General features: G+C 41.9%; 1 protein-coding gene and 1 long non-coding RNA gene across 3 annotated transcripts in view; one reads left to right on the plus strand and one right to left on the minus strand.

The window, feature by feature from the left end:
• Positions 1-25,692, plus strand: part of unc5db (unc-5 netrin receptor Db) — a 253,730-nt gene that overhangs the window by 177,317 nt on the left and 50,721 nt on the right. For both annotated transcript variants that reach the window (XM_019885253.1, XM_019885254.1), the window contains 2 exons: positions 4,945-5,304; positions 17,644-17,728. In XM_019885253.1, coding sequence (XP_019740812.1) covers positions 4,945-5,304; positions 17,644-17,728 — 445 coding nt within the window. The remainder of the gene's footprint in view (positions 1-4,944; positions 5,305-17,643; positions 17,729-25,692) is intronic.
• Positions 15,757-16,358, minus strand: LOC109525027 (uncharacterized). The gene is made up of 3 exons (XR_002170066.1): positions 16,213-16,358; positions 16,031-16,132; positions 15,757-15,927 (listed from the first exon to the last, which is right to left on the minus strand). It is a non-coding gene; the product is annotated as an uncharacterized LOC109525027 (long non-coding RNA).

Raw genomic sequence — 25,692 nt, forward strand, 5'->3', positions numbered from 1 at the left:
GTTTGGCAGCATCGTCACATTTAATGACCACAGATGAAGTCCGCTCTGCAGGCTTTTGGGTGCACACCGGGAGCTCCCCGCATTTAAATAGCAGTCACCTAGACCCCTCCTGGCCCTCCTGCTGCCCCCCTCCCTGTCCTTCAGTAGGTCAGCCGGGTGTCCAGAGGAGCTGACTGCAGCAGATGGATTATGGAGATCAAGCTGTGTGTGCTCGATAATTAAATCTTACACTGTAGCCAATGCTCAGAGCGCTGGACCTTCTGTCCAGGTTGTGTTCCCTTATCTCAGATGTGCTCATTAGTTCCTTGGACATTTGATTGGAGCTGGAGCTCGACTGCTCAGCTGCAAAGCATCTCCATCAGGGATTGGGATGTAGACCTGACTTTATTTGGCTCAGTATTGCAAGAGAGGATACATCAATGTACTGTATATTCTAGGTGGAGATCAGAGATGAGAGTGGCTAGTGATGAAAAAATCTGAAAATCAGCTGGGGGTCTGGGGGCCGTAGTGGGGTCCAGGGGCAACGCCCTGAATGGGGGCTCAGGAGGCAAAGCCCCCGGAACTAACGGGTTTAAGAGATTTTAAAGCCTTAAAACCATTAATTTTATCAACAAAATTTTACAATTTTTGTTGAAATACCATTCCCTATTTGCTTACAAAATTGTCACTTTATACTAAACATGCTAAAGATGAAGTGTATTAAATGTACACACTACTTGAAACTTTCACAGAAAGAAATCCTAATTTTGTTCACTATTCTTTCAAGTGTAAATTTGACATAGGCCTTTGTGCAATTTTGCTAATGCATTCCTGGTGAGCACCAACATGTAACTTCAAATTTGCTGCTCAAAATCAAAACTAAAGAAGGAAACACTTCCCCTGCCATATTTAAGATTTGTTCATTACTTGTATTCATAAAATGTTGTGTAAATGTGATAAAAAGCTGTTGATTCTTACCTCATACAGTGATAGTGAAGTCCCAAACTGTTTACTATATATGGGTTATGAATGCATTTTCCATATAGAATGACATCGTCACACACTGTACACCATAGGTGTCAAAGTCAGGACTTGAGTTTGACACCCCTGCTGTACACAGAGCTTTACCAGCGACATCGAGCTTTTTCACGAAATCCGACACAAGCACAGACAATGGTTTCTCTTTACTGGTTGCTACTGGGGACACCATCAGCTTTCTATCCAACCAGTCCCATCGAAACTTGTTTTTCAGAGCCGCATCTTTCTGATGCACCTTAGCTTCGTCGCGTGTCTCGATCACATTCGGCATTTGTTTAATACAGACTACATACATGAGTATTTTCAATACACTTCATCCCTCGTGCAAAACCATTCGGAATTCGCGGGAAAGGGGTTTAGGAAGGTGAACACGGATTGGTTGTGATTCTGTATTTGCCGATATAGCGACCAATCACAACAAGTAAGACATTGGTTTAGCCCATATACGAAGTAACGACAAACTAACGCTTCGCGAGAAAAAAACGGTATTCAAAATGGATGCTTGCAAACTGTATTTGTAAACATTACGAGTCCCGAGTCTGCCGAAGACAAGTAAGTCCGACAGCCCAAAAATAACACCAGACCATGATCTGCCATGATTTTGTGTTGATGGTTGTTTTTTACTTTAGCACCATCAATTGTAAATCAACAAATCTTGACCTTATTGTGTTGCGTTTGGGGCACTTTTGAATGGTTTTATCCCATCTAAAAGATTTTTCAGGAATTAGTGTCGACCTTTATTTGGTTAACTACAGTAGAATGTAATTTATTCTGAGATGTGTGTGAAAACGAACCTGGAATTAATAAGTGTCAGTTAATGCAGTAAAGCCCATCTTAACAAGCTAAAGTTATCATGGAAATATGCCCGCTCGGGGTAAAGGGATGAACTCAGAGCAGACTAGTTTTATAGTCTTGCAGGTTTATTTCCAACATGTGTACAATAAAAGAAAACAAGTTCACAAATCGGATATCTTGTGTTACGATGATTATATTTCCGATTTGATTCAACAATGATGTTTCTGTAATCTAGATCAATGCAATACAGTTTGATGTAGACATTCATAGTCCTGTAACCTGTATACTGGACAGTGCAGATGATTTGTATTCAATTAAAATTTGCATCACAGATATGATTATGAAATATGAATGCACATTGTGACTAGTAACAAATGGCAGTCCTATAAATCAGGGGTCCCTAACCTGTTTTGCCTCACGGACCGGTTTAATGTCAGACAATATTTTCAGGGACCGGCCTTTAAAGGCCGGATAAATACAACAACATAATATGATATGACCGGCATGAAAACTGTGGTATTTTTGAAACATAATAATAAACACAAATCACGATGCAAGGAACGTCATATCTGGCCGCAACACTCTCTGGTCGCTATGGTAAGGTTTACACGTGCCTTCAAAATAAGATACGCCACAACTACAAAGTGCATGAAAAATACGACTCACCATCGCTGCGTATTATGCAGAGTGGACTTGGTGCATGGGAATCTCCCGTTGAGATAAATCTGTATTTTAAGTAGGAAATCCTGATACTGTCGATTAAATGTAGCCTTCTTTTTCTTGAAAGTCATAGGCTCCGCCTCTGTCTCCTGGCTCGGCCTTTCCCCCTTCCCAAAGAGACTTTGCAAAGACCTTTGTTTTTTTACTCATTTTGCTTTTTGGGTTTTATTTTAGCGGTAACCTATCACGTGACTGAGAAGCGTGCCTTCACCTGCGTCAAGAGTGACATAGTAGTATGTAGATGGATGTAACAGAGGATCTGGTCATTTTTCCAAATAAAACAGAAGTAATGTAAGTTATCTATTCTTTCTGTGCGGCCCGGTACCAAATGACCCACGGACCGGTACCGGTCCGCGGCCCTGGGGTTGGGGACCTCTGCTGTAAATCACATCAAATCAACCTTTATGTATATAGCATTTTTCATACATGAAAAATATGCTCGCACCACTCACACGCGCACACACACACACACACACACACACACACACACACACACACACGCCCTGATGAATTATATTAAAAAAGACATGGCAAGGCACAGAGAAACTAGATGAGGAAAAGAGCACCCAAGGGGAGCTCATCCAGCCTGACAAGAATGATAGCTGCCAAACCCCCCAGCATGAAGGCCCCGCATGAGGAGACACTGGCACTATTAAAAATAATAATAATAGTAACAATAATAATAAAAATAAATAAATAGTAAGTAAAGAAATAAAAAGGCCTGATTTAAAATAATTGACAAAACTACATACATTATTAAAAAGCCAACCTAAAAAGATGTGCCTTAAGCCTCCTCTTAAAAACATCAACAGTCTCTGCGGACTTGATGTCCTCTGGCTGGCTATTCCATAGCTGGGGACCAAAATGGCTGAATGTAGCCTCACCATGTGTTTTGGTCCTCACCATGGGAATCATTAAAAGGCCAGTGCCAGAGGACCTCGGAATATGCGACGGTTGACATGATAAAAGCAGGTCAGACAAATAAGATGGCCCAAGATCATGAAGATATTTGAAAAACCAATAAAAGCTCTTTAAACTCAGTCCTGAAACACAAGAGGAGCCAATGCAGCAATGTTAAAACTAATGTAATGTGTTCCTGCCCTCTGGTCCTTGTCAGGACTCTTGTGGCTGAGTTCTGGATTAGTTGTGAGCTTGAAATAGTCTTTGTTTAGGAAGACCAGAGAGTAGGGCATTACAATAATCTAAGAGACAGGAAATAAAAACATGCATCGGTACAAGTTGGCCTGAGAGAGAAACGGGCTGACTCTGGCTATTTTCCTGAGATGATTAAAAAACATCCATCCATTTTCTGATCCTCTTATCCTTACAAGGGTTGCAGGACGTGCTGGAGCTTAAACCAGCTCTCTTCATGCAGTTGGCGGGGGACACCCTTAACCGCTTGCCAGTCAATTGCAGGGCACACAGAGACGAACAACCATCCGCGCTCACACCCACAACTAGGGACAATTTTGAGTGTTCCATGAACCTGTCATCTATGATTTTGGAATGTGGGAGGAAACCGAGGTATCCATAGAAAACCCACGAAGGCACGGGGAGAACATTGCAAACTCCACACAGGGAGGCCGGAGCCGGAATCGAACCCTGCACCTCTGCCCTGTGAGGTCGACGCGCTGACCACTCGATCATCAGGCCGCTGATAAAAACCAATCATGGTTGTATTTTTAATATGAGAAATGAAACTAATCTTCGAGACACGTTCTTCACACATTGTATGGGTTTAAAATATTGTAGTTTTGGTAAAAGTTTCTCTTTCTCATCTTCAATTAAAATCTCAGTTTTGTCATGTGTGAGTTGTAGGCAATGCTCTGCCATCCATGACTTACCGTAATATCTAAAATACAATTTCAAAGGGGATCAACATTTTAGAAAAAAATGATGGTAAAAGTGGGGCTGTTTTTTTTTTCTTCTTAAGTGCTGCTGATAGACCTTGAAAGCTATACAAGGAAATCAGACATTTGGTGTTCCCCCAGTGACTTATCAAGAACTTATCTATCCAACCCCCCCAAAAAAACTTTTTTTCCCCACACACAAGATCTCACCAGATCTCAAATTTTACTTGAAAAATTGTTCGCTCATGTGGCTTCACATCCCAATCTGCCACGCTTTGTTTTGTTGCGCTCGTATCTGCTCTCACATGGTGCTGGCCTCACATCCACAGGCAGCGATTCGAGCAATGACTGGCCAACTTTCTGAGGATGGATAATTCTGACCTGAAAAATGTTTGAAATGACAAATGTCATAACTTGATTGTCCTGAAAAAATAATTTGCTTATTTTCCTAAATAAATGTCAGTCCATGATGCAGTGGTGCTAGCATTGTGTCTTGGCATTCACACACCAAGTTTTCCATGTTAAGTGATTGGGTGGCTTTGTCTGTTTTCCATCTTTGCAGGAAACCCTCTGCTCCTAAACTCTTCTATTCCGCCAGACTTAACTGTGGGACGCACCTATAGCACTTCTCTGTGCTTCCAGGACGGTGCAGACAAAGAACTTTTTGACCCCTTGCCAGACATAAAGGTAAAAGTGCAGAGCTCATTTATGGTCTACGGCGTGGCGGAGCGCGCCGAGTTCCATGCCAAAGCACCTGTTGAGACCTTACCGCGGGACCTGAGCCGGGATTACTGCAGCTCACTAGACAGACGTAAGAAAGGTCTATTCACTTTCAACGGACCTTTGAGCACCAGTAAACATCAACTGAGAACCACCGGCGTGTTTGGTCAGCCTGGAGGACGACTCGTCTTGCCGAACACTGGTGAGTAGATACAGTAAAAGTAGAGGCCAAGTTTTGTTTGCCAGATCATCCCCATCCATCTTGCACTACCATATTTGGTTCTGAGAATGGAAAGCATCTCAAATACAGTCCCCCTTCTTTCCCCCGCCACTGCAGTCTTGCGGACATTAATACCTGAATGCACTTTAACGGCCTCCTCCTCCTTTGAGGGATGAAATATGACCGGATAAAGTTACCTGGAGATGCTAATGAAATGAATGTTTCCATAACTCGTTGCTGATGTTGGTGATGACCTTTTTCAGCAAGATAGTGCAATACCCCACCCGTATCTTGATGTCAGGAGATCTTTAAATTAGCGTGTGCCAAACTGATATTCTTGTCGTTCAGGATAAGGAGACCAGGTATTTTGTAAGCAGCCTGCAACATCACCGGATCAAAGTGGGTTTTTTTTTTATGGAGCAAGGTTTATGTACGTCCACTTCCTGCAACACTAAATGAGCTGTTGCCCAATAAAAGCAGTATGCATAATCATCCAGCACGCCGCCTCTCGCCCAAAGTCACCTGAGATCGGCTCTAGCACACCCGTGACCCTAGTGGGAATGAAAGCGGTCCAGGATGGATGGACATTTAAAGACATTTGCTTAAAAAATGCTGAACAGTGCCGTGCTGAGTTTTGAAGATATAGCGTTGTACTGTTTTGTCACATTTTGAGTTTCCCTGATTTTTTTCGGGTGTGTGTGGCTAAAACCCAACTCACGCCAGATGCCCAGTGATGCACTTGGGCATCTGGCGTGAGTTGGGTGACCAGTCAAGGCGCTGCCGTGTGGGAGACAGGGCAGCGCCTTGACTGGTCACAGACATTGGACACAGAAACAAAGAGAAAAGATTATTCCCGGAAAACAAAATCTAAAAACTCAATATATCTTTTTTTTCCATGGTTTTTGTGAAGTGGTCTAAATGTTGTGGGAAGTGAAGAATATTTGGAAGGGGCTAAAACTTGTTTAGAAGTCCACCACAATTCAAACTCTCGAATGTAAAACAGTGCAAATTTTGATTATTCCGATCACCTTTGAAACAAAGTAACTGTTAAAGCAGTGATGAAAAAAAAACTGTTGTGACTGCAGCACAAACCATGCCAAGCATCTGAGCATCTTGCCAGGTGTGAGAAACACATTTTACACTTGCTTGTTCAAAGCAAAAAAATAAAATCAACAAAAAATTCATTTATCTGTGCTAAACATCAACGTAACTATTAAAGTTAAAACTGCTCAAACGTTATTAGTCTTAAAGTACGACAATATATATATATAGTACTGGTATACTGTATGGGGGCATTATGGAGAAAGCTAGTTCACCTTCATACATATGTTTGTTGACTTTGCAATCACATAAGATGCAATGGTCCCAAATGACTTGTTGCCACGGCAAGCAGCTTTTTGCAATTTCCTCATCAAGCAGGATCAAGCTGTCATCATGGCCAGCTCGAAAGTTGAGTGTCGACTTACAATTTAACAAGTCGTTTTAAATTCTAAGCCATGCTTTACCGACGAGCAGTGACAAATTTGAGAGTGCACATTTGGGTTTTTGCCATTCTACTTTGTACATAAGTCCAGTGGTGCCATTAGGGCACGCTGGGCTTTGTTGGGAAACGTTTTAAAAGCAAATAAGAAAAAGATTGGCTCCCGTTTCACTTGAACTCTCTCCATCTATTCTTGGGGGAGAGGGAATGGGCTGGCCCGCGAATAGCTAATATCTGTCTATAAACGATGACCACTGAAATGCAGTGAGAGGGAGAATATCCATCCATCCATTGATTTTCTGATCCTCACAAGGGTCACGGGGCGTGCTGGAGCCTATCCCAGCTGTCTTCGGGCAGGAGGCGGGGGACACACATAAACAAAAAAAATCATCCGCACTCAGGGTCACACCAAGGGGCAATTTAGATTGTTACATTAACCTGTCATGCATGTTTTTGGAATGTGGGAGGAAACCAGACTACCCAGCGAAAAACTGCGCAGGCATGGCAAGAACATTGCAAACTCCACACAGGAAGGACGAGGCCGGAATCGAACCCTGAACCTCTGCACTGTGAGCCAGACGCACTAACCCCGGGGTCGGCAACTCAAGATGTTGAAAGAGCCACATTGGACCAAAAAAACCAAAAACAAATCTGTCTGGAGCCGCAACAAATTAAAAGCCTCAGAAAGAAGGCAACACACGCTGTATCTATATTAGCTATATTAGCCTATTATCAAAATGACTAAGTTGGCTACAGATACACAATGTGTCTTCCCGATTAAACTTTGTTGTTTTTTTTTTCCCTGAAGTGCATCCTGTAGAGCAGGGGGGCCTGAACCTTTTTTTGACCAATGCTCAGTTTTTCGATCAACCAGCCTCCGCGATCGACCCGTGACCGCACACGCATACATATGCACGCACTTACACACGCATGCCATAATGAGCAACAGCCATAACAGCCCCTGAGATGAACGAGGCATGGCACGCACTTTGGCAGAGTGTTAACTTTCGTAGCTGACACGTCCCGTTTTAAAATGCTTCTCTCGGTCCTTCAGATTGCCATTCTTTGCCAGTTCCCTCGGTGAATTGGACTTGAAATGCCTGGCATCCCGCCCCGTTAATCGAAATGTGTGTCGCAGGCTATGACGCAAATCTTCGTTGACAGAAATGTTGAAATGTAATATTTATTCAACAGATTTTTACAGCATTGGAAAATGTTAAGAATGAAACCATATTCAAACAAAAAATATATTTTCACTCCCCCATCTTTTTCCATTTCCAAACATTTTAAAAAGCTTCAGGGAGCCACTAGGCGGCGCAAAAGAGCCGCACGCGGCTCCGGAGCCGTGCGTTGCCGACCCCCACGCTAACCAGTCGACCACTGGGCCGCCAAGAGGAAGAATATACAATCTGTGTGTGTGTGTGTGTGTGTGTGTGTGTGTGTATGTGTGTGTGTGTGTGTGTGTGTATATATATATATAGATATATAGATATATATGTATATCTATATATATATATATACGCCGCAAAACATCCAACGTGCTTTTCTCAGAAAACAAGCAAGAAATGGAAAGAAAAGGGGAAAACAATATGCAAATATGCAAATCCGTGGGTGCCAACCGACGAGTATGCTGTGGTGCACTGTATATTTAAAATGCAACTCTGTAAAATGCCAGGTAACGTGTTTTGACATTTGACAAATGAGTCATTTCATGGCAAAGAAAATAATGGAGTTGAAGAAATGTGAGTGCACCATGCATAAATAAGGTTTTGCCAGTAAACTCACACATTATGTTTCTGATAAACTGCATACAACGCCTGTATGGAAAAAAAAAATCTCATGATAAATTCATCATTTAGTGCTTTTTAACTCCGCTCTGTTGTCATTTTAAATAATAAAGGACCAAGTATTGCAAAACACAAAGATGCTCTGCTTATAATTCATATTTTTGTTGGTCTAAGTGTTAACGGACCAAACAAGAAGTTATTTCATACATTGTATATTTCTAAAATTAATTGGCCCAGTAATTCGTTATCTGATTTGTATTTTTTTTTCCTGAAAAATAGCGGCCTCGGCCTCAAAAGGTCCATATTGGTCGGGTCCCACTAAGAACAACACAAACAACAGCAACATGCTTTTTAATAGGCACATAAAATTGGCACGTGTGGAAATGAAACAGCAACAGTAATGGCATGGCCTTAGAGGGCTGTTCATCCACTTTGCGCAGGCATGTTGACAAGGGAAAAAAAAATCAATTTGTAAAATCTAGTTTCATTTTCAACTGTGGGATCTCACACTGCCTGAATATTTTGCCATATATTGATTGCAAAGCATTTTACACGGAATCAAGTATAGCTGTCACAACGTTAGCAATTTTGCAGTTGTGCAACATGCAGTGCTCTTTTACGATCCTTGTCTAAATCGTTGACACGCGGGAAGAGGGCAGGTGCAATTAACTTTCCTCAATGACCTTTCAAGTGGAGTGGTCTGAGTGGAGGAGCCAATAATGTCAAGTGGGGCACTCACTCAGCCTACTTGCAGCCCCACTCTTGCCTTCACTGACTAGCGAGCAATAAGAACCAGCAATAAACGGAAGCTTTTTGGACACGATCTTAATATAGACTCAGTACCAGCAGCACTCTTTTCATTTGTAAAGATTATTTCACCATTTTTCCCGGAAAATAACAACAATCAAAGAGTGCTATATGGGAAAGCAAGTACAAGAAATTAAGTCAATGAAAAAAAAAAAATCGAGAAAGTCTTCTCAAAATATTTTGGAAAGTGTATGTTGGGGATTTGTGTGACTAGTAAGCAGCACAATTCAGTTCTAAAGGCATCTGGGACTGCTGTGAACTCTGATTGATATATGCTTTAGTTAAGAAGTGCGTCCTTTACCAATTTCATGTCCAAAGTCGGGCCAGTGGCCCAATTGCGGCCCGTGTTCAAATCTACACTCGCCCACACCCTCGGCATTAAATTAATAATGTGTGAGCATTCAGCACTGTTGACCTCAGTAGAAATATACAGTGCATGTAAATAAAAGCTATTTTTGTATTTTACCAGAAGATGGCAGCACACTTGTCGGCCGTGCTTTTGGAAATAGTACGGAGCTTGCGCTGCCTCAGAGTGAATTTCCCAAGGCATCTCTCATTGCATGACCCTTAGATGGCCCTTTCCGGTACATTTCTGTAATGGAGACCGTAGCGAAGAAAAAGGAAGTTCACAGAGAGGGCTATCGCTTCCAGGAAAAGTGAATATTGGCATATTTTTTCTCTGATTTACGAAACAAATATGTCTCCCTAATTCGTATGAGACGGTGGCTGTTTTCAAGTAATTCAACATCAAAATTCACTACCAGACCAAACATGCAAACTACAAGAAAGTGACTGGGAACAAATATTGTGAGAAATTATGGCAACTGGAAGCGGAATGGTTGTTCCGCCCTCACACAATTTCACCGCACCAAATCTGGTTCTCTTTGCAAAGCGTTTGGACATCCCTGCATTAAACTGTCAAGAAGGGCCTCAAACTTGTTGCCTGAAAACCATTTTCAGTCCGCAGGATGATATTTAGCAGTCTCCGACTTGTGCAGCCCCCATGTATTTTGCCGTGTCATTGCTAAGGGTGTTCCGTGTGTGTGTGTGTGTGTGTGTGTGTGTGTGTGTGTGTGTGTGCGTGTGTGTGTGTGTGCGTGCGTGCGTGCGTGCGTGCGTGCGTGCGTGCGTGCGTGCGTGCGTGCGTGCGTGCGTGCTCTTAATGGGCTACCATACATAGCCCAGTCTCATGACAGCTTTTGGCAATATGTATTTCTGAAGTGACACCAAGTCGAAAGAAACGATACCCTGCCACCCACTCCCAGTCATGTCTTTTTCAAAACCTGACCCGAGGAGAAAGGTTGCTGACGGGAACAGCCAATTTCAAGAAAAACAGGAGGATTTTTTTTTTTTTTTAATTTGGTTGAGCACAAGGCCACCCCGCAAATCTTGAATGCAAAAAGAAAGTTGTGGTTCTCAATACATCAGACATCATTACTCCACTCGACATGCTTCGGAGTATCCAAAGTATCGTGAGCGGTAAGTGAGAGGATCGGGTCACCAATCTTTTTCACGTTCTAAAGAACCATTAATGTTCGAATGTGTTAATATCTGTTGAGAAGATTGGATTAGTTGTGCTTTTTTTTTTTTGGAATACTTGAACCCCTTTTTGGAATACTTGATGTGGCGCAGACATGGCCGACTCCATCTCCAGCACTCGCAAAAAAATTGTGTTTGAGACGTCTCAAACTGAAAGGTAGAAGACAGGCAGTGTAAGGTTTGACCTCAGCTTTATTCTTTTTGAATATCAGTAATGTTGTTCCTTATCAATCCACGTTTTTAAGATCAGGTTAGAATTGCACCCCATACAGTCCTAAAAATGAATGCAGCTCTATTCTCGTACCTTAAGAGGGATCACAAACAACACCACTGATGCACAGTATTTACACAAGATTTTGCTAAACCTTGTCAGATTTAGCAAAATCAATTGAGTCTTACCCTTAAACTAGTGGATGCCAACATTTGAACAAATGAGCTTTTATATGGTGAGTTTTGTGAATCAACCTTACTTTCGGATACCTGGGGGGGGGGGGGGGGGTTGCAAGTTTGCAAGTACTGTGTTATCAATTGCTTGTTGTTGCAAAACCAGAAGTGATCTGTGGATCACGCTCATGGGGGATCAAAACTAATAAATTGTTTACGCATCATGTCTGATTCAGACAGACAATATTTGCAGCTAAATTTCAGCCAGACATTGTTTCATCAGACTTTCTTTAATATGTGTTTATCCTTATTCAGGTCTCTGTTGGGAGATGTATGATATATATTAAAGCACTCTTCTCAGAAGGGTAAAACTTTCTGAGACATAACAGTTGAAGAACAGGCCTCCGATATTTCACATTTCAGTGGAGGAAATGAAGCTTTTTATTCAAACCGTGTGCGCAAAAATCAATGGTAGGGTTCTCCTAATTACCTCAAATGTTTATACCTTTGACAGATGCTCTCTGAAAAACATGAACATTTTTAAAATGCCATACAGTACTTGGGAAATGAGTGCTTAGTCTTGCCTGTAGGTCATGTTCAATGAAATTGAGCATGTCAGCGAGAGACTGCAAAGTCACCTTCCCAGGAAGAGCATACAGACTCCCCTTCACTGACAATATGCTCGGGGGTCTGCAACACATGCACTGGAACAGCGATGGGCAACTCACAATAAATGATGAAGGAGTGCAGAAATGATTATCGCATGGGACCGCACACTTCCTAACCGTGATCTGCCATTTTAAATAAGACCAAATGTGTGCATTTATTGCAATAACGTCGTACTCAAAAGTGTATTCAAAAGATCTGCTCATTCAAGACAAAGGGTTTAAATAAACAAACAAAAAAAAAAACCCTGATATTATGAGTGTTTACTAAAGTGAAAGGGGCTCTCATACATTACAATGAACATTTGAAGTTTACACCAAACTGCCGAACAACAGCCTATTAAAGTCAACAACTTTGAGCATTTTTTTCCAATAGTGCCACCAGAAATCTGTATAGCCCCAGCATTTTATTTCATATTCTGAAATATACATTCTTTTCTCAGCTCCCTTACGTATTGGTCAAGCCCTCCTTGTAGCCCCGGGAGAGAAAAAAAAAATCCTGCAGCCATCCCTGGTTAGTGCACAGTACAGTGGATTTCAGTGACAATATTTGTGCATCCACTTTTCATCAAATGAAAAAGCCATTTGTGAGCCTGTTTCTCTGTTTTGACTTGTGCTTCACTGCCCCTACCCCAAAACAGTCTTTCTATCACGGTCTAAAACATACTGGACAGTGAGAGAGCCAATTTTAGAGGAGTGGGAACGAACATTGGGGTAGCAGATTCCAAAATGAAATTCCCTTCGCAATGTGCCTCACTTGAAAAAAGTCTCTAACTGCAGCTCGCAAAGTTCAAGCTGCAGTTCAGAACGTTGCTCACTGACATCAGTGGAGAGAGGCTCTACGAAAAGTGCGATTTGTGGTTGCAGTTCAAGGGAATCGATGCTTGAGCCACTCCCGCAGTCTCTCAGTATCGGTCTTATATTTGTGAAGTTAAGTCTTCGCATTCTGGGACATTTTTTTATGATCATCATCACATTCGGACGATGGGAAGAAAAGTCTTCTTGGAAGAGGTCTAATTTGTACTGAATTTCTTGGATGTGTTGAGCACAGGTCACCCACAGGTTTCGTCTCTGCCCAACAACTTTGTGTTCAGGTCATTTGAGGTATGAAGGAATGTCATGTCTTTGATGTGCTGTGTCTTTGACTTCCCTGGAGGAAGGATTCACATTACCACAAATGCTATCTTCCAAAAACACTGCAATTCCAGAGTGCAGCACAAAAAAACAAACAAAAAAAGCTCCAGACTCTTCCCCAGACTCATCCAACAGACCTCATGTGCATTAGTAGAACCCACCATGCTGTGTCCGTTCCATCCAACACCTCTCCTGTGACTGAGGAATCTGTTCTCTTCTCAGATTCGTTTTCTGAAGTCACCTTTAGTCAGCCACGTCATAATGTTGCATAAGTTTAATGTCTCAGAATTTACGGGTACGCCATGATGACAGATGATATCTTGTCCAAACCAACATAGGCAGTTGAAACAGCATTGAATATGTCCATGTCCTTGGCGGTACCGTGCATAGAGACCAATTAGAGTAGCTCCTCGTGAACTTCAAACCTCCTGTTAACGCCTCTGTCGAAAATAAGCAGCTGTCTGACATCCGTCACATTTGTACTTTCATCCAAGGCCACGGAGTATTCGCAGTCATTCATTACTTCTTTAATCTTCCCTTTGACGTGATAGCAAATGTCAGAAGTTTGACAACTGTGTGACGAAACAAACAAAACCTATCAACGTTCCTAACAATGTTATCAAAAAGCTCTGGTCATTTCCGTGGCACGCCTGTTCACAATGTTGCCATCTGACAAGGGTTTCTCTGATTTCGCCAGCTCGCAAACACCACAGCCTAAGTTAGCATGAGTGCAGCTGGCTTCTTCTAGGGTTGTGGCTCTGGTTAAAAAAAAAAAAAAATCTCTCTAAACAAGCAGGCATATTGGTTTGTCTTTAAATTCTGTGAACGGATCAGCTGCTTCCTAGTTTTCCCGAGTAGTCTTTTTGGTTAAGCTATCCTTTCGCTGTTTTTAGCAGGGATGAGAGTGGCTCGTGATGAAAAAAGCCGAAAGGGGCGTGGGCGGGACGGGGGCGTGGCCGGGACGGGGGCGTGGCCATTAACTCAAGTGGCACTTAACATGCTGAAGATGAAGTGGATTCAATTTACACACTATTTGAAACTTTAACAGAAAAAAATCCCAAGATTTTTCACTATTCTTTCAAGTGAAAATTAGTGCAAATTTGCTTATGCATTCCTGGTGAGCACCAATACGTAACTTCAAATTTGCTGCTCAAAATCAAAACTAAAAAAGGAAACACATTCCCTGCCATCTTTCAGATTTGTTCATTACTTGTATTCATAAAGTGGTGTGTAAATGTGATAAAACGCTGTTGATTCTTACCTCATACAGTGATAGTGAAGTCCCACACTGTTTACTATATATGGGTTTTGAATGTATTTTATTATATAAAGTCTATTTACAGTATATACAACAATATACAGTTTCATGTTTTCAGTAGAAATGTCTGTTTTCGGTGTTTCACCGAGGTTGCGTGACTCTGTAAAGCTTTCCATCCTCTCGATCCGTATAGAATGACATCATCACACACTGTACACAGAGCTTTACCGGCGACATCGAGCTTTTTCAGAAATCCGACACAAGCACAATGGTTCCTCTTTACTGTTTCCTACTGGGGACACATTCAGCTCTCTATCCAACCAGTCCCATCGAAACGTGTTTTTTAGATCCGCATCTATCTGACGCACTTAAGCTTCGCCGCGAGTCTCGATAACATTCGGTATTCGCGAGAAAGGGGTTTCGGAAGGCGAACACGGATTGGTTGTGATTTGCATTTTCCGATATAGCGACCAATCACAACAAGTAAGACATTGGTTTTAGCCCATATCGGAAGTAACGACAAACTAACGCTTCGCGATAAAAAACGGGATTCAAAATGGATGCTTGCAAACGTTACTTGTAAACATTACGAGCCCGAATCTGCCGAAGACAAGTCCGGACACCCCCCCACCCCCTTCCACATACCAGAATTTTTTTTCCGGATTTGGAACAATATAAATTAGGTCCATTTTTACTGGAAAAAAAGCGGAATTCCGCCAAAACGCGGAAAAATCTCATCCCTGTTTTAGCCATTGCGTCACCACTCTCTCATTGATGGAGAGCTGGTGGGAGGGCAAATATTATATATAATTCTATATATTGCGCATCCCTGTACAACAACTTGAACATGTGGAGTAATCTTATGTTGGGGTCAGGCATTGGTCAAGATTCTGCCAACAAAGTTTGGATTGCAAACAGTTGTGTAACAAGGGCTACGTCTGTTTTATAATTGTTGGAGACAACGGGTTTCTATTTGGACCAGTAAGGGGACACTAGGTTCGATTCACTGGAGCCAATGATGTCAAAATTGAGGGGGTAGCATGGGCAAAGAAACAAGACAACAGGTGTAAAAACAAGTAATTTTTATATCAAACATAAACACATGACAACAAAATTATTGTCACAAAAACACAGTGAAAAAGTAAATAAATCCAACTTAGTCTCAACCTCTTGGTTGACCTTTCCTTTAACGAAAAATAATTTGTGATCACCTTTCTCAACACCGGTGTGAGGTTGTTTTTTTTCTCAATCTGAATGAAATAACTAAACACAAAATGTTCTCGTCAACTCTTGTACAAAATAAATTCCAGTAAACATTACCAATTGGCAGACACTAGGACCATGCTTCTCACCCAGCAGGCATCACGTTGGGGTCACAAATAAAATAAAACGTTTATCAAATGTAATATATATTCTTTGGTTGGCTCGCCACCACCACTGTACCCCTTTTCCAGCACTTTCGGAAGTCAAGGCACCATAATGGAATCCACTCCACTGAAGGCACAAGAATCCCAGCGCTGTCCTCAATCAGAACTCCGCAAAAGACGCGGCCTAATAGGGCCGAGAGCACACGAGCGCCGACAATAAAATAACTACAGTAGTTACCATCAAGTACTTAATTCCAAGTACAGTATTAACATTCATGTACACTCACCAGAAGAATGTTGAACGAGACTCCGACGACGTTATACGGTCGGCGAAATCCCGGCGGTACGGAAAGCTAACAGCTACGTTAGCCAGGAGCAGTGCTCGAGGTCTAAGGAAGGTGACTATATTTTAGCAACAGGTGATTTTAAACGAAATGAGTATAACGTTCAAGCCTCTGAGCACACTCACTGCGTAGAACGACTCTCTCTTTCTCCCGAAGCACCTCTTTACAACAGCCGAAGAATACGACCGCTCGCGTTCAGGCCCCGTCAGAAAAGAGAGCGAGACAGGTTGCGCAGCAAGTTCTTGACGTCACCAAGGTGAAAAACGACACCTCTCATTGGTTGACACCCCACTAGTATTCTGTGCCCTGATTCGCTAGGGCCATGGCAATATTCAGTTCTGTTTAATTCAGACAATTTTAACGACGCTACTCTTTTAGTCAATATAGATTATATTTATGTTTTTTAACTAATGAAAGAACCCTATGATCCTTCAATTGGTTATGTCTACTCCCTATTGCCTCATGCCATAATCCGGGTTACAGTTGGAAGGATGGCAAAGATGATTTATAGGGCCAGAGGTTCGGGAAGACGAGAAGAACACGACACTTATTGCAACCATTGCAGACATAGGAAAACTAAGCATGTCACCATTGAAGGCAGTGATAAAACAGATATTTTCAGGTGAGATTTTGCAACCAATGGCAATCCCATATTGCTACAGTCTGGCACTTTGCTCTTCCTAGATTCCAGCAGTCCTCACCGCACCCCAATGGCGCACTTGATTAATCAGGCTCTGTAGTGTACGTTACTATGAAGGCTCTTGACCTTTTGCTTCAACACGAAGATGCCTTTTTTTCTTTTTTTTTTTTTTACGAACAAATGTGAATCCATCAAAGAATACCAAATAACAGTGACTTTCAAAAGCAGAATAATAAGGCATCAGCAATGAAGGCACAGGCGGTACGGTGATCGACTGGTTAGCACGTTCACCTCACAGTGAAGAGTTGCAGGGTTCCAGGGCTCGCTTCCGGCTCCGGCCTTCCTGTGCGGAATTTGCATGTTCTCCCTGTGCTTGTGTGGGTTTTCTCTGGGTACTCCGCTTTCCTCCCACATTCCAAAGACATACACGGTAGGTTAAGTGGCCACTCTAAATTGACCTTAGGTGTGATTGTGAGCGCGAATGGTTGTTTGTCTATGTGTGCCCTTCGAGTGGCTGGCAACCAGTTCGGGTGTACCCTGTCCACTGCCCGAAGACAGCTAGCACACCTACGGCCCTTGTGAGGATAAGCGGATTAGAAAAGGGATGGAAGGATGGATGGATGGATCTGGCACATTTGACATCAGCTGTGTTGATCAGTCCACAAAAACATGTTCGTTCCCAATGCAAATCTTTTTTTGAGAGGGGGATGTTCAGAAGTGTTTGAATAAACTCACGATCAAATCCACCTTCACTCACTTATATGGTTTTGTTATTTCCCATTTTTTTCTTTCATATCCCAGGATACTCTCAAAATATTCTCATGCGTGTGTACAACCATCTGCAAATGCTTATGTTGCGCTACACAGACAGGCTGGTGGAGTTGTTTCTGTTGACACACTTATCCATGTTTTCCAGGAGTCAGCCTGCTGGTGCCTCATGGAGCCGTGGATGAAAATATGTCCTGGGAGATGTACATGGTGATCAGCCTGGGAGAGGCAAGGTGAGGCCAACCGGATATCATTTTCAGCATCTGTTTGTTTGTCATCTCTATCTCCCTTCCCCAGCTTTTCATCTTTACACCTGTTCACCACTATCTCAAGCCCCTTGCTCACTGGCTATATAAACAGGCTTTATTCTGCCTTTTGAGTGACTCGCTGTCTCGTTCCGTCATAGTATCAGATGCTTAACAGGGACTGAAAGCTGGCAACGGAGAGTGTGGCTGATCCAAGTCCGCGGGCGTATGTGTAGACAGAAAATGTCACAGTTAGACTGACGTTGTGACACATATCTAGTCATCCTAACGGGCCAAGCTGCAAATGTTTTTTGAATGGATACTTTGGGGATGGCAATGTCCTGCTACAGAGAGTCCAAGACACAGGCAACTAAAAAAAAGAAATGCTTCATCGACGCCGTACCATAGTGTTTGCCACCCATCTGCTAATCACTTAGTAAGGAATTCACTTAAGAAGAGAGGATTTTCAGTGAAACACAACGCGCGTTACAGTAGCTGTATCAATAGCAGGAGTAATGCGAATAAATGATCAAATGTTTGGATTTTGGTTTCGTAGGGCACAATAACAGCATTTGACTGAACTATACAAGTAATAAAACCGACCTACTCTATATACAGTCGTACAGTTACACGTCCAACATGTAGATCATAACTGTATATTATGTCGGGTCAACACTCAGAAGGTAAAAGCACGTGACCTTCCTCTTGGCCATCCTCACGTTGCTGTTTACTGCCTGGCGGCATGACAGATGGACCCAGCAAGCACTCCACCCTCCCTCTCCTGTTCCCTATAGTGCGCGTTACAGTAGCTGTATCACTAGCAGAAATAATGTGAATAAATGATCAAAAGTTGAGATTTTGGTTTTGTAGGGCACAATAACAGCATTTGACTGGACTATACAAGTAATACGACCGACCTACTGTATATACAGTCGTACAGTTACACGTCCAACATATAGATGATAACTCTGTATATTATGTCGGGTCAACACTCAAAAGGTAAAAGCGTGTGACCTTCCTCTTGGCCATCCTCACGTTGCTGTGTTTACTGCCTGGCGGCATGACAGATGGACCCGGCAAGCACTCCACCCTCCCTCTCCTGTTCCCTATAGGGGTGTGAATGTGCGCGCTTATTTGACAAAGCCACTCACATTGATGTTCCGGCTGCTGTTAAGAAACATTCGTTGATCCCGCCTCCTTGCAGGAAGCAAAATCAAACCTTCAATCTTCTAATCTCAATCTTATCCCACCCACTCAGCTGAGAGTCATAGTGTAGTTCTGTACTCCACTAAAACTGCATTATCAAGAGTGTGACACTCCGGGAGCGAGTCATGACCTTGGAAACTTGTTTAAACGATGATGAATGCCATGATGTAAAGAGTGTGCTGTTCTGATGGACAAGCATGGCAGAATAGAACGCCGCACCATCCCTTTCCTCACATTGATGTCCCGGCTGCTGTTAAGAAACATCGTTGATCCCGCCTCCTTCAATCTTCTAATCTCAATCTTATCCCACCCACTCAGCTGAGAGTCATAGTGTAGTTCTGTACTCCACTAAAGCTGCATTATCAAGAGTGTGACACTCCGGGAGCGAGTCATGACCTTGGAAACTTGTTTCAACGATGATGAATGCCATGATGTAAAGAGTGTGCTGTTCTGATGGACAAGCATGGCAGAATAGAACGCCGCACCATCCCTTGAGGCCCTTCATCTTGGCAGTACGCGTGTCCTGTATCCTGATCACAGCTTCGTAATGACCCCTGGATGGACTGAGCGTCTCTCTGCAGGCGGGGGGGGGGGGGGGGGTACACTCTTCCCTGTGGTGTGTCACATGGGACTCCAGTTCGGGTCTTGTGTTCTATCCCGGCAGCGTAAAGCATCTGGTCTCTCCCTCTTCACGTGTGAAACACAAAATATTGTGGACACTGAAGAAACAACGTTATGTTTCAGCCAATGGACATGTTTTATATGTGCTTATTTTTCCTGTCACTGTGTGAGTAGAAAAATGTTTAGCGGGGCCCTCCCTGTGCACTGAAGAAGCAACGTTATGTTTCAGCCAATGGACATTTTTTATACGTGCTTATTTTTTCTGTCACTTGTGAGTAGAAAAATGTTTAGCGGGGCCCTCCCTGTGGTGTGTTGTGCTTTTCATCTGACCGGCTGTCAATCACTGTCTCCATTCGAGCACGCCAACCCGACAAAGAATTGCTTCACTTATGTGTCCGGCTCCTATCTCTGCCCACCTGACTTCTCCACAGAGACCGATTCCTATTAAGGCTTATTTTCAAGATGTATTTTCAAAGCTTTTCAAAGGTTGTTCTAAACCTTTTGAAGGTGCAGTTTTGCTTAGGTCAGACATACTTCCCTTGCAGCCAAGGTTTTATGAATGCATTGTATTGTAAGATAAATCTCTCAAACTACTGAGGCAGAAACCGCTTTGTTCTGGCCAGAAAAGAGCTTCAGAAGAAGGAAAGTGGTTTCTGTGAGTGTTTGTGGGGGGGTTTGCAGTTTGCAACATTTATTTGCCGTATAGTGCCCTTCGTTATGTATTTTTGTCTCTGTGCCCTCTGCTCCGCTAGTTTTCAACTATGTCTGAAATCACAGTGATGCGGTGCAAGACCGTTTGCCAGACCTGTGGTTTGGAAATGGACAAACTAATCAGTTTTATAAATCATATACAGTCAATGCAGCATCTGATGTAACTCATCATAGTCAACCACATACCAGCTTAGGTTTATGCACTTGTTATGCATTAGTAACAATACTCAAACCTGATTTGGGCATACGTCATAAATGTTGGTGGGGTGCGAGCAGTCAGTTTGAAAGTGGAACATTGTATACCCATACAGAGCTCCCAAATGTTGCAAATGGTGCATAATTTGAAAATCTCTGAACACAACCTTATGTGGTGTTCTGGATGTTATAAAAAATTGACAATGTATAAATCATGGGTCTCATCAAACAGGTGGAATATGATCAAAAATAACAGGTAGATAATTGAGACCTGTGTTTGACAACTAGCCACTTCTGCCGGTGACTCCAATGATGTAATGTTTTGCAGGCTCATACAAAGTGCGATGACAAATTTTTTTATGAAAGAAAATCGCATCGACAAAGTACAAACTGAAAATGCATGAAACCAAAAGCGCTTGAAAAGGCAAGGTTCAGTAGAACACTGAGAATACACAAACAAAATATCCAAAAATCCAGTCACTCAAAAACAAAGAGCAATACAAAAACAAAGAGCAATACTGGAACAACAAAAAAAAACTTTAAACAAGGATCAATTGAACAAAACGAGAGTGACTATGAATGGTCACCAGAGGTGAAAAAAAAAAATCATACATGAACACAATAGCAAACAAGGTCAATAATCCGACAAGGCATAGCAGAAGTCAGAGTCCTGAAATACTCAACCACGCTTGATAGGGAAATGAGGCACAGGTTCACCTGCTGGAGGTAAACGCCCTTCACTCGCGCTTCAGGGCTTCGAGTCATGTCGCTAGCACTGGGACAACAGAATGGCGACTAGGAACAAATGAGCCATAAAATAACCTCAGCACCAGGTTATTATGTCCAGTGCTTATGAGAATTTGAGTCGTCATGGAAGTTGCACCACGACACTTGACGACACTGTGTTGTTACGGTCTTGTTTGTCGCTGGCACTGGGACAACAGAATGGTGACTAGGAACAAAGGCAATGACACAAATTGAAACTTCAGCACCAGGTTATTATGTCCAGTGCTGATGAGAATTTGAGTCATCATGGAAGTTGCACCACGACACTTGACGACACTGTGTTGTTACGGTCTTGTTGAACTACGGCATATGGCCGTTGTGCATAAATATTTCACCGAAAATGAGAGCGGTAGTACGATCACTTGCAAAACATGCAAGTCCACCTTCAAATACAATACAATACAGTCGCTGAAAAGAAATACAAATGTTTCATCTTGAGTTGGCTTTCTCTTACTACCAGATGTTAGCGGGTCAGATTTGACCGAAATGAGCCATAAAATAACCTCAAAGCAATTATCATCCACTTGTTTGTTGTTTGACTTAATTTTAATTAGATTTCTGAGTTCCCTGGGCCTTTGTTTTGACAGCACACCTCTTGTTAAAAAGAAATAAACAAATGAATTAAAATTATAATAATAATAACCTCAAGAGCATTACGTAAATAAATGATTGGATGTTGCAATTATCATCCACTTGTTTGTTGTTTGACTTCGTTTTAATTAGATTTCTTGAGTTCCATGGGCCTTTGTTTTGACAGCATCCCCCTTGTTAAAAATAAATAAACAAATGAAAAAATGAATTAAAATTATAATAATAATAACCTCAAGAGCATTACGTAAATAAATGATTGGATGTTATGTTGCCTGGTTGTCATTGAGGGGTATCAGAAGGCATCTCTAAAATTATTTTTGTTTTATTTATTTTTGGTTCTAGATATGATAGTAACATCAAATGTATTTTTTGTTTGCGCAAATTTAATATGAATAAAGCCTTTTTTTTGTTCGTGCAAATTTAAAATGAATAAAAAGCAGAAGAAACAAACTTTTTTTTTTAATGTAGATTTTCAAACAAAGAACAACCATTATCAGAAGGCATCTCTAAAATTCTTTTTGTTTTATTTCTTTTTGGTTCTAGATATGATAGTAACATCTAAAGTATTTTTTGTTTGTGCAAATTTAATATGAATAAAGCCTTTTTTTTTGTTCGTGCAAATTTAAAATGAATAAAAAGCAGAAGAAACAATATTTTTTTAATGTAGATTTTCAAACAAAGAACAACCAAGCAAGCAAATCAAATCAAAGCAGAAGAAATCAAGGACTGGACCACATATGCAAATTAGCTGATATGCAGCTCCATTTTCATGATTTCATTGTGCCATCCATGTTTCCTCCTGAGAAGTTCTTCAAGTCTTTCTTTTTTCTCAGGGATGCCATTTGCTGTTTTGCCTGGGTGAATCTGTATATTCCATGCATAGCTTGCTTTTGCATCACAAGCGGCCCATATTTTTTTTTTTATGCCATAGTTGCCTGGCTTACTGCGCATGTATTACTGGGAATTTTATACAGAAGGGAAGAAACATTCATGTACTGTCATCTATCAGTAGAAATAGCTGCACCCATCTCTTCAAGCATCCCCGGGGAGCAAGCTTGTCAGTTTTTGCTCTTTGTATCTCTGTTGTCAAATGTGAGGACTCTTGCTTTTAGTCGAAAGGTCACACTCCGCCACAGAGATTTTCCCTCGTGTGTGTTTTAGTTCACGCTTCAGGACTTTGCAAATGGTCGTTTTCATGCTCACGCAGTTTCTTTTTTTTTCCCCACCCACTGATAGCTCTCCGGTGTTCATTTTCGTTACCCTGCTAACTACCATATTATACATAAAGTGTTCGCAGTCAAAACATAAATCTGAAACTGAGCCTAGATATTTAGTATTGTGTATTTTTTAAATCATTAAGAGGACACACACTGCTTTTGGTCACAAAACCGATGCTCCCTTGCGCTGCTCAAGCGCGTCAGTAAAACTTTACTTCTTGTAGCCTTCAAGAGAGTCTTCTGGCCGCTGGGTTGGTGGCCTCGGCCTTTAGCTCAACAGTCAGCCCATTCGACTGAGACGCAGGGGCATCGCTGACATTTTATCCATGAAATATGTTGGCTCCAACAAAAGGCACCTGTGTGTAAGAGTCTAGAAGTACCTGTAAATAAAACTGTATTGTTGAGCTCCAACGACATACAGTGTCACACTATTTTCATGTTGCTGCCAAACATTTTCGTTTGGCAGCAGAAATCAAGGAATTGTTCACTGTTCCAATACTTTTCAAATGTCCCATTCAAATGGTGGACATCAAGAGAAATGATTAAAAAAAAAAGGGAGCTTGGCTTCCACTGTTGGTGCCTGTTTGATTAATGGAGCAGGACTGTACATATGGTGCTGTCATCTTCTTCAAAATAGAGGGGAAAAAAACTGCTGGAGGACTGCACGCAATTTTAAGTGAGCCTAATGGAATCTGCTAATGTGTATATTTATTTAGACTGCTGTGTCCTCTTCCGACCCACTCTGCCTCTTTACATGCCTCCCAGGTCCCTGGGGAGTGAGTCACCGGTCACTTTCAATAATGCAGCTCATCTAAGGGCTCAAGATGCTGCCGTATAGAGCCCTTCATCATGATGACAAGTGGAACGGAGAAAAGAGACAGCAAGCTTTAGGTTCTGTTCCAAGTAGACTGCAGCAGGAAAGCTACTTAATTGGCAGGTGTACTTATGAGGGGCTGTCAGGAGCGTAATTCAGGATTACCTTATACACACTATAGAAATCCAGCCATACACTTGTGAAATGCTTTTACGGTCAGTACAGTAGTGAAACACTCTCAAACAGAAAACTGATTATTTTTTTCACATGCATACTATACCAAAGTGCAAAGCTATTATATAAACTCTTGAAACGCTTTCAGAACAGATTTTTTTTCACTCACATACTCTTGTGAAATGCTCTCATACACGCAACTGAAAAGCTGCCATACGCACAAATGAGTTTTGTTTGCTCACATACCCAAGCCAAAATTCTCTCATACACAAACGTTTTTTGTTTTTTTTTTGTGCTAACATTTGCATGCATCCATGATCCAAGCCACTTATCCTCATAAGGGTCGCAGTTCATGCTGGAACCTGTCCCAGCTGTCTTCAGGCAGTAGGCGGGGGACACCCTGAACTAGTTACCAGCCACTCGCAGGGCACACAAAGACATACAACAACCATCCGTGCTCACACTCACACCTAGGGACAATTTAGAGTGCCCAATTAACCTCCCATGAATATTTTTGGAATGTGGGAGGAAACTGGAGAACCTGTAAGATTCCCCACCAGGCACAGGGAGAACATGCAAACTCCACACAGGAAGGCCTGCAATGGAAGCCTGCACCTCTGCACTTTGAGGCGAACGTGCTACCCAGTCGGGCACGGTGGCACCATCCACTTAGTGAAACACTTTCATATATAAGAGTGAAATGCACTCAGAAATATATGATTTTTTTTTGGTTTTTTTTGGGCTCACATGAAAATGAAACTCGTTGTAAAAATAAAATACTCACATATACACAACTGAAATGCTCCCCCATTGGATTGAATAAAATAGTGCAGGTTTACCTGCTTACTGGGGTTACATGTATGTATGTATGTATGTATGTACGTATGTATGTATGTATGTATGTATGTATGTATGTATGTATGTATGTATGTATGTATGTATGTATGTATGTATGTATGTATACATTTATACAAACATATAAAGAATTTTAAGAATACATTTGACGCGCACACTCTCCTAATTGGAGTCAGGTGATACATGATGAGTCCGCAGAGAAAGAGCAATGCGATCTTAATATCCAGTGTGTCTGCACTTGGAGTTCAAATGGTTGGCTGCTGCTGTCCAATTTGTCACGGCTCAGATTCTATTCACTGACGCCTGTAACTCCTCAATTAAGATTTTTTTGCAGGCTGTTGGGCAGACATTAGTGAGGTGAACTCGTTTGAAGAGGCGAGCTTTATTTGAAAACAATGGAAGGTCTCCCATTTCAACAGAAACGTAGCCTCTTGCAGAAACAAGTGGAATCATCTGACAAACACAAGTGAAACACTCGTGTACAAACACGAATAGAAAAAATTCGCACACACTCTTGAAGCGTTCTCACGCAAAACACCGTTTGCTCACATAGACGAGTACAACATCCACTTGAGTTCTTAAGCAAAAACAAATCTAGTCATTTGTACGACGGCGTTCTAGTCGTGTGTAAGAGAGCATTTCATGAGTGGATGCATTTAACTAGTGCATGTAAGTAATATATATATATATATATATATATATATATAGTTTATATATATAGTTTGGCAGTGACCCCCAAACTAGATGAGTGGTTGCAACAGATCCCGGGAACAACATCGGAC

This window comes from Hippocampus comes, unplaced genomic scaffold, assembly GCF_001891065.2.
Source record: "Hippocampus comes isolate QL1 unplaced genomic scaffold, H_comes_QL1_v1.1 scaffold45, whole genome shotgun sequence".
Classification (NCBI taxonomy): Eukaryota; Metazoa; Chordata; class Actinopteri; order Syngnathiformes; family Syngnathidae; genus Hippocampus; species Hippocampus comes.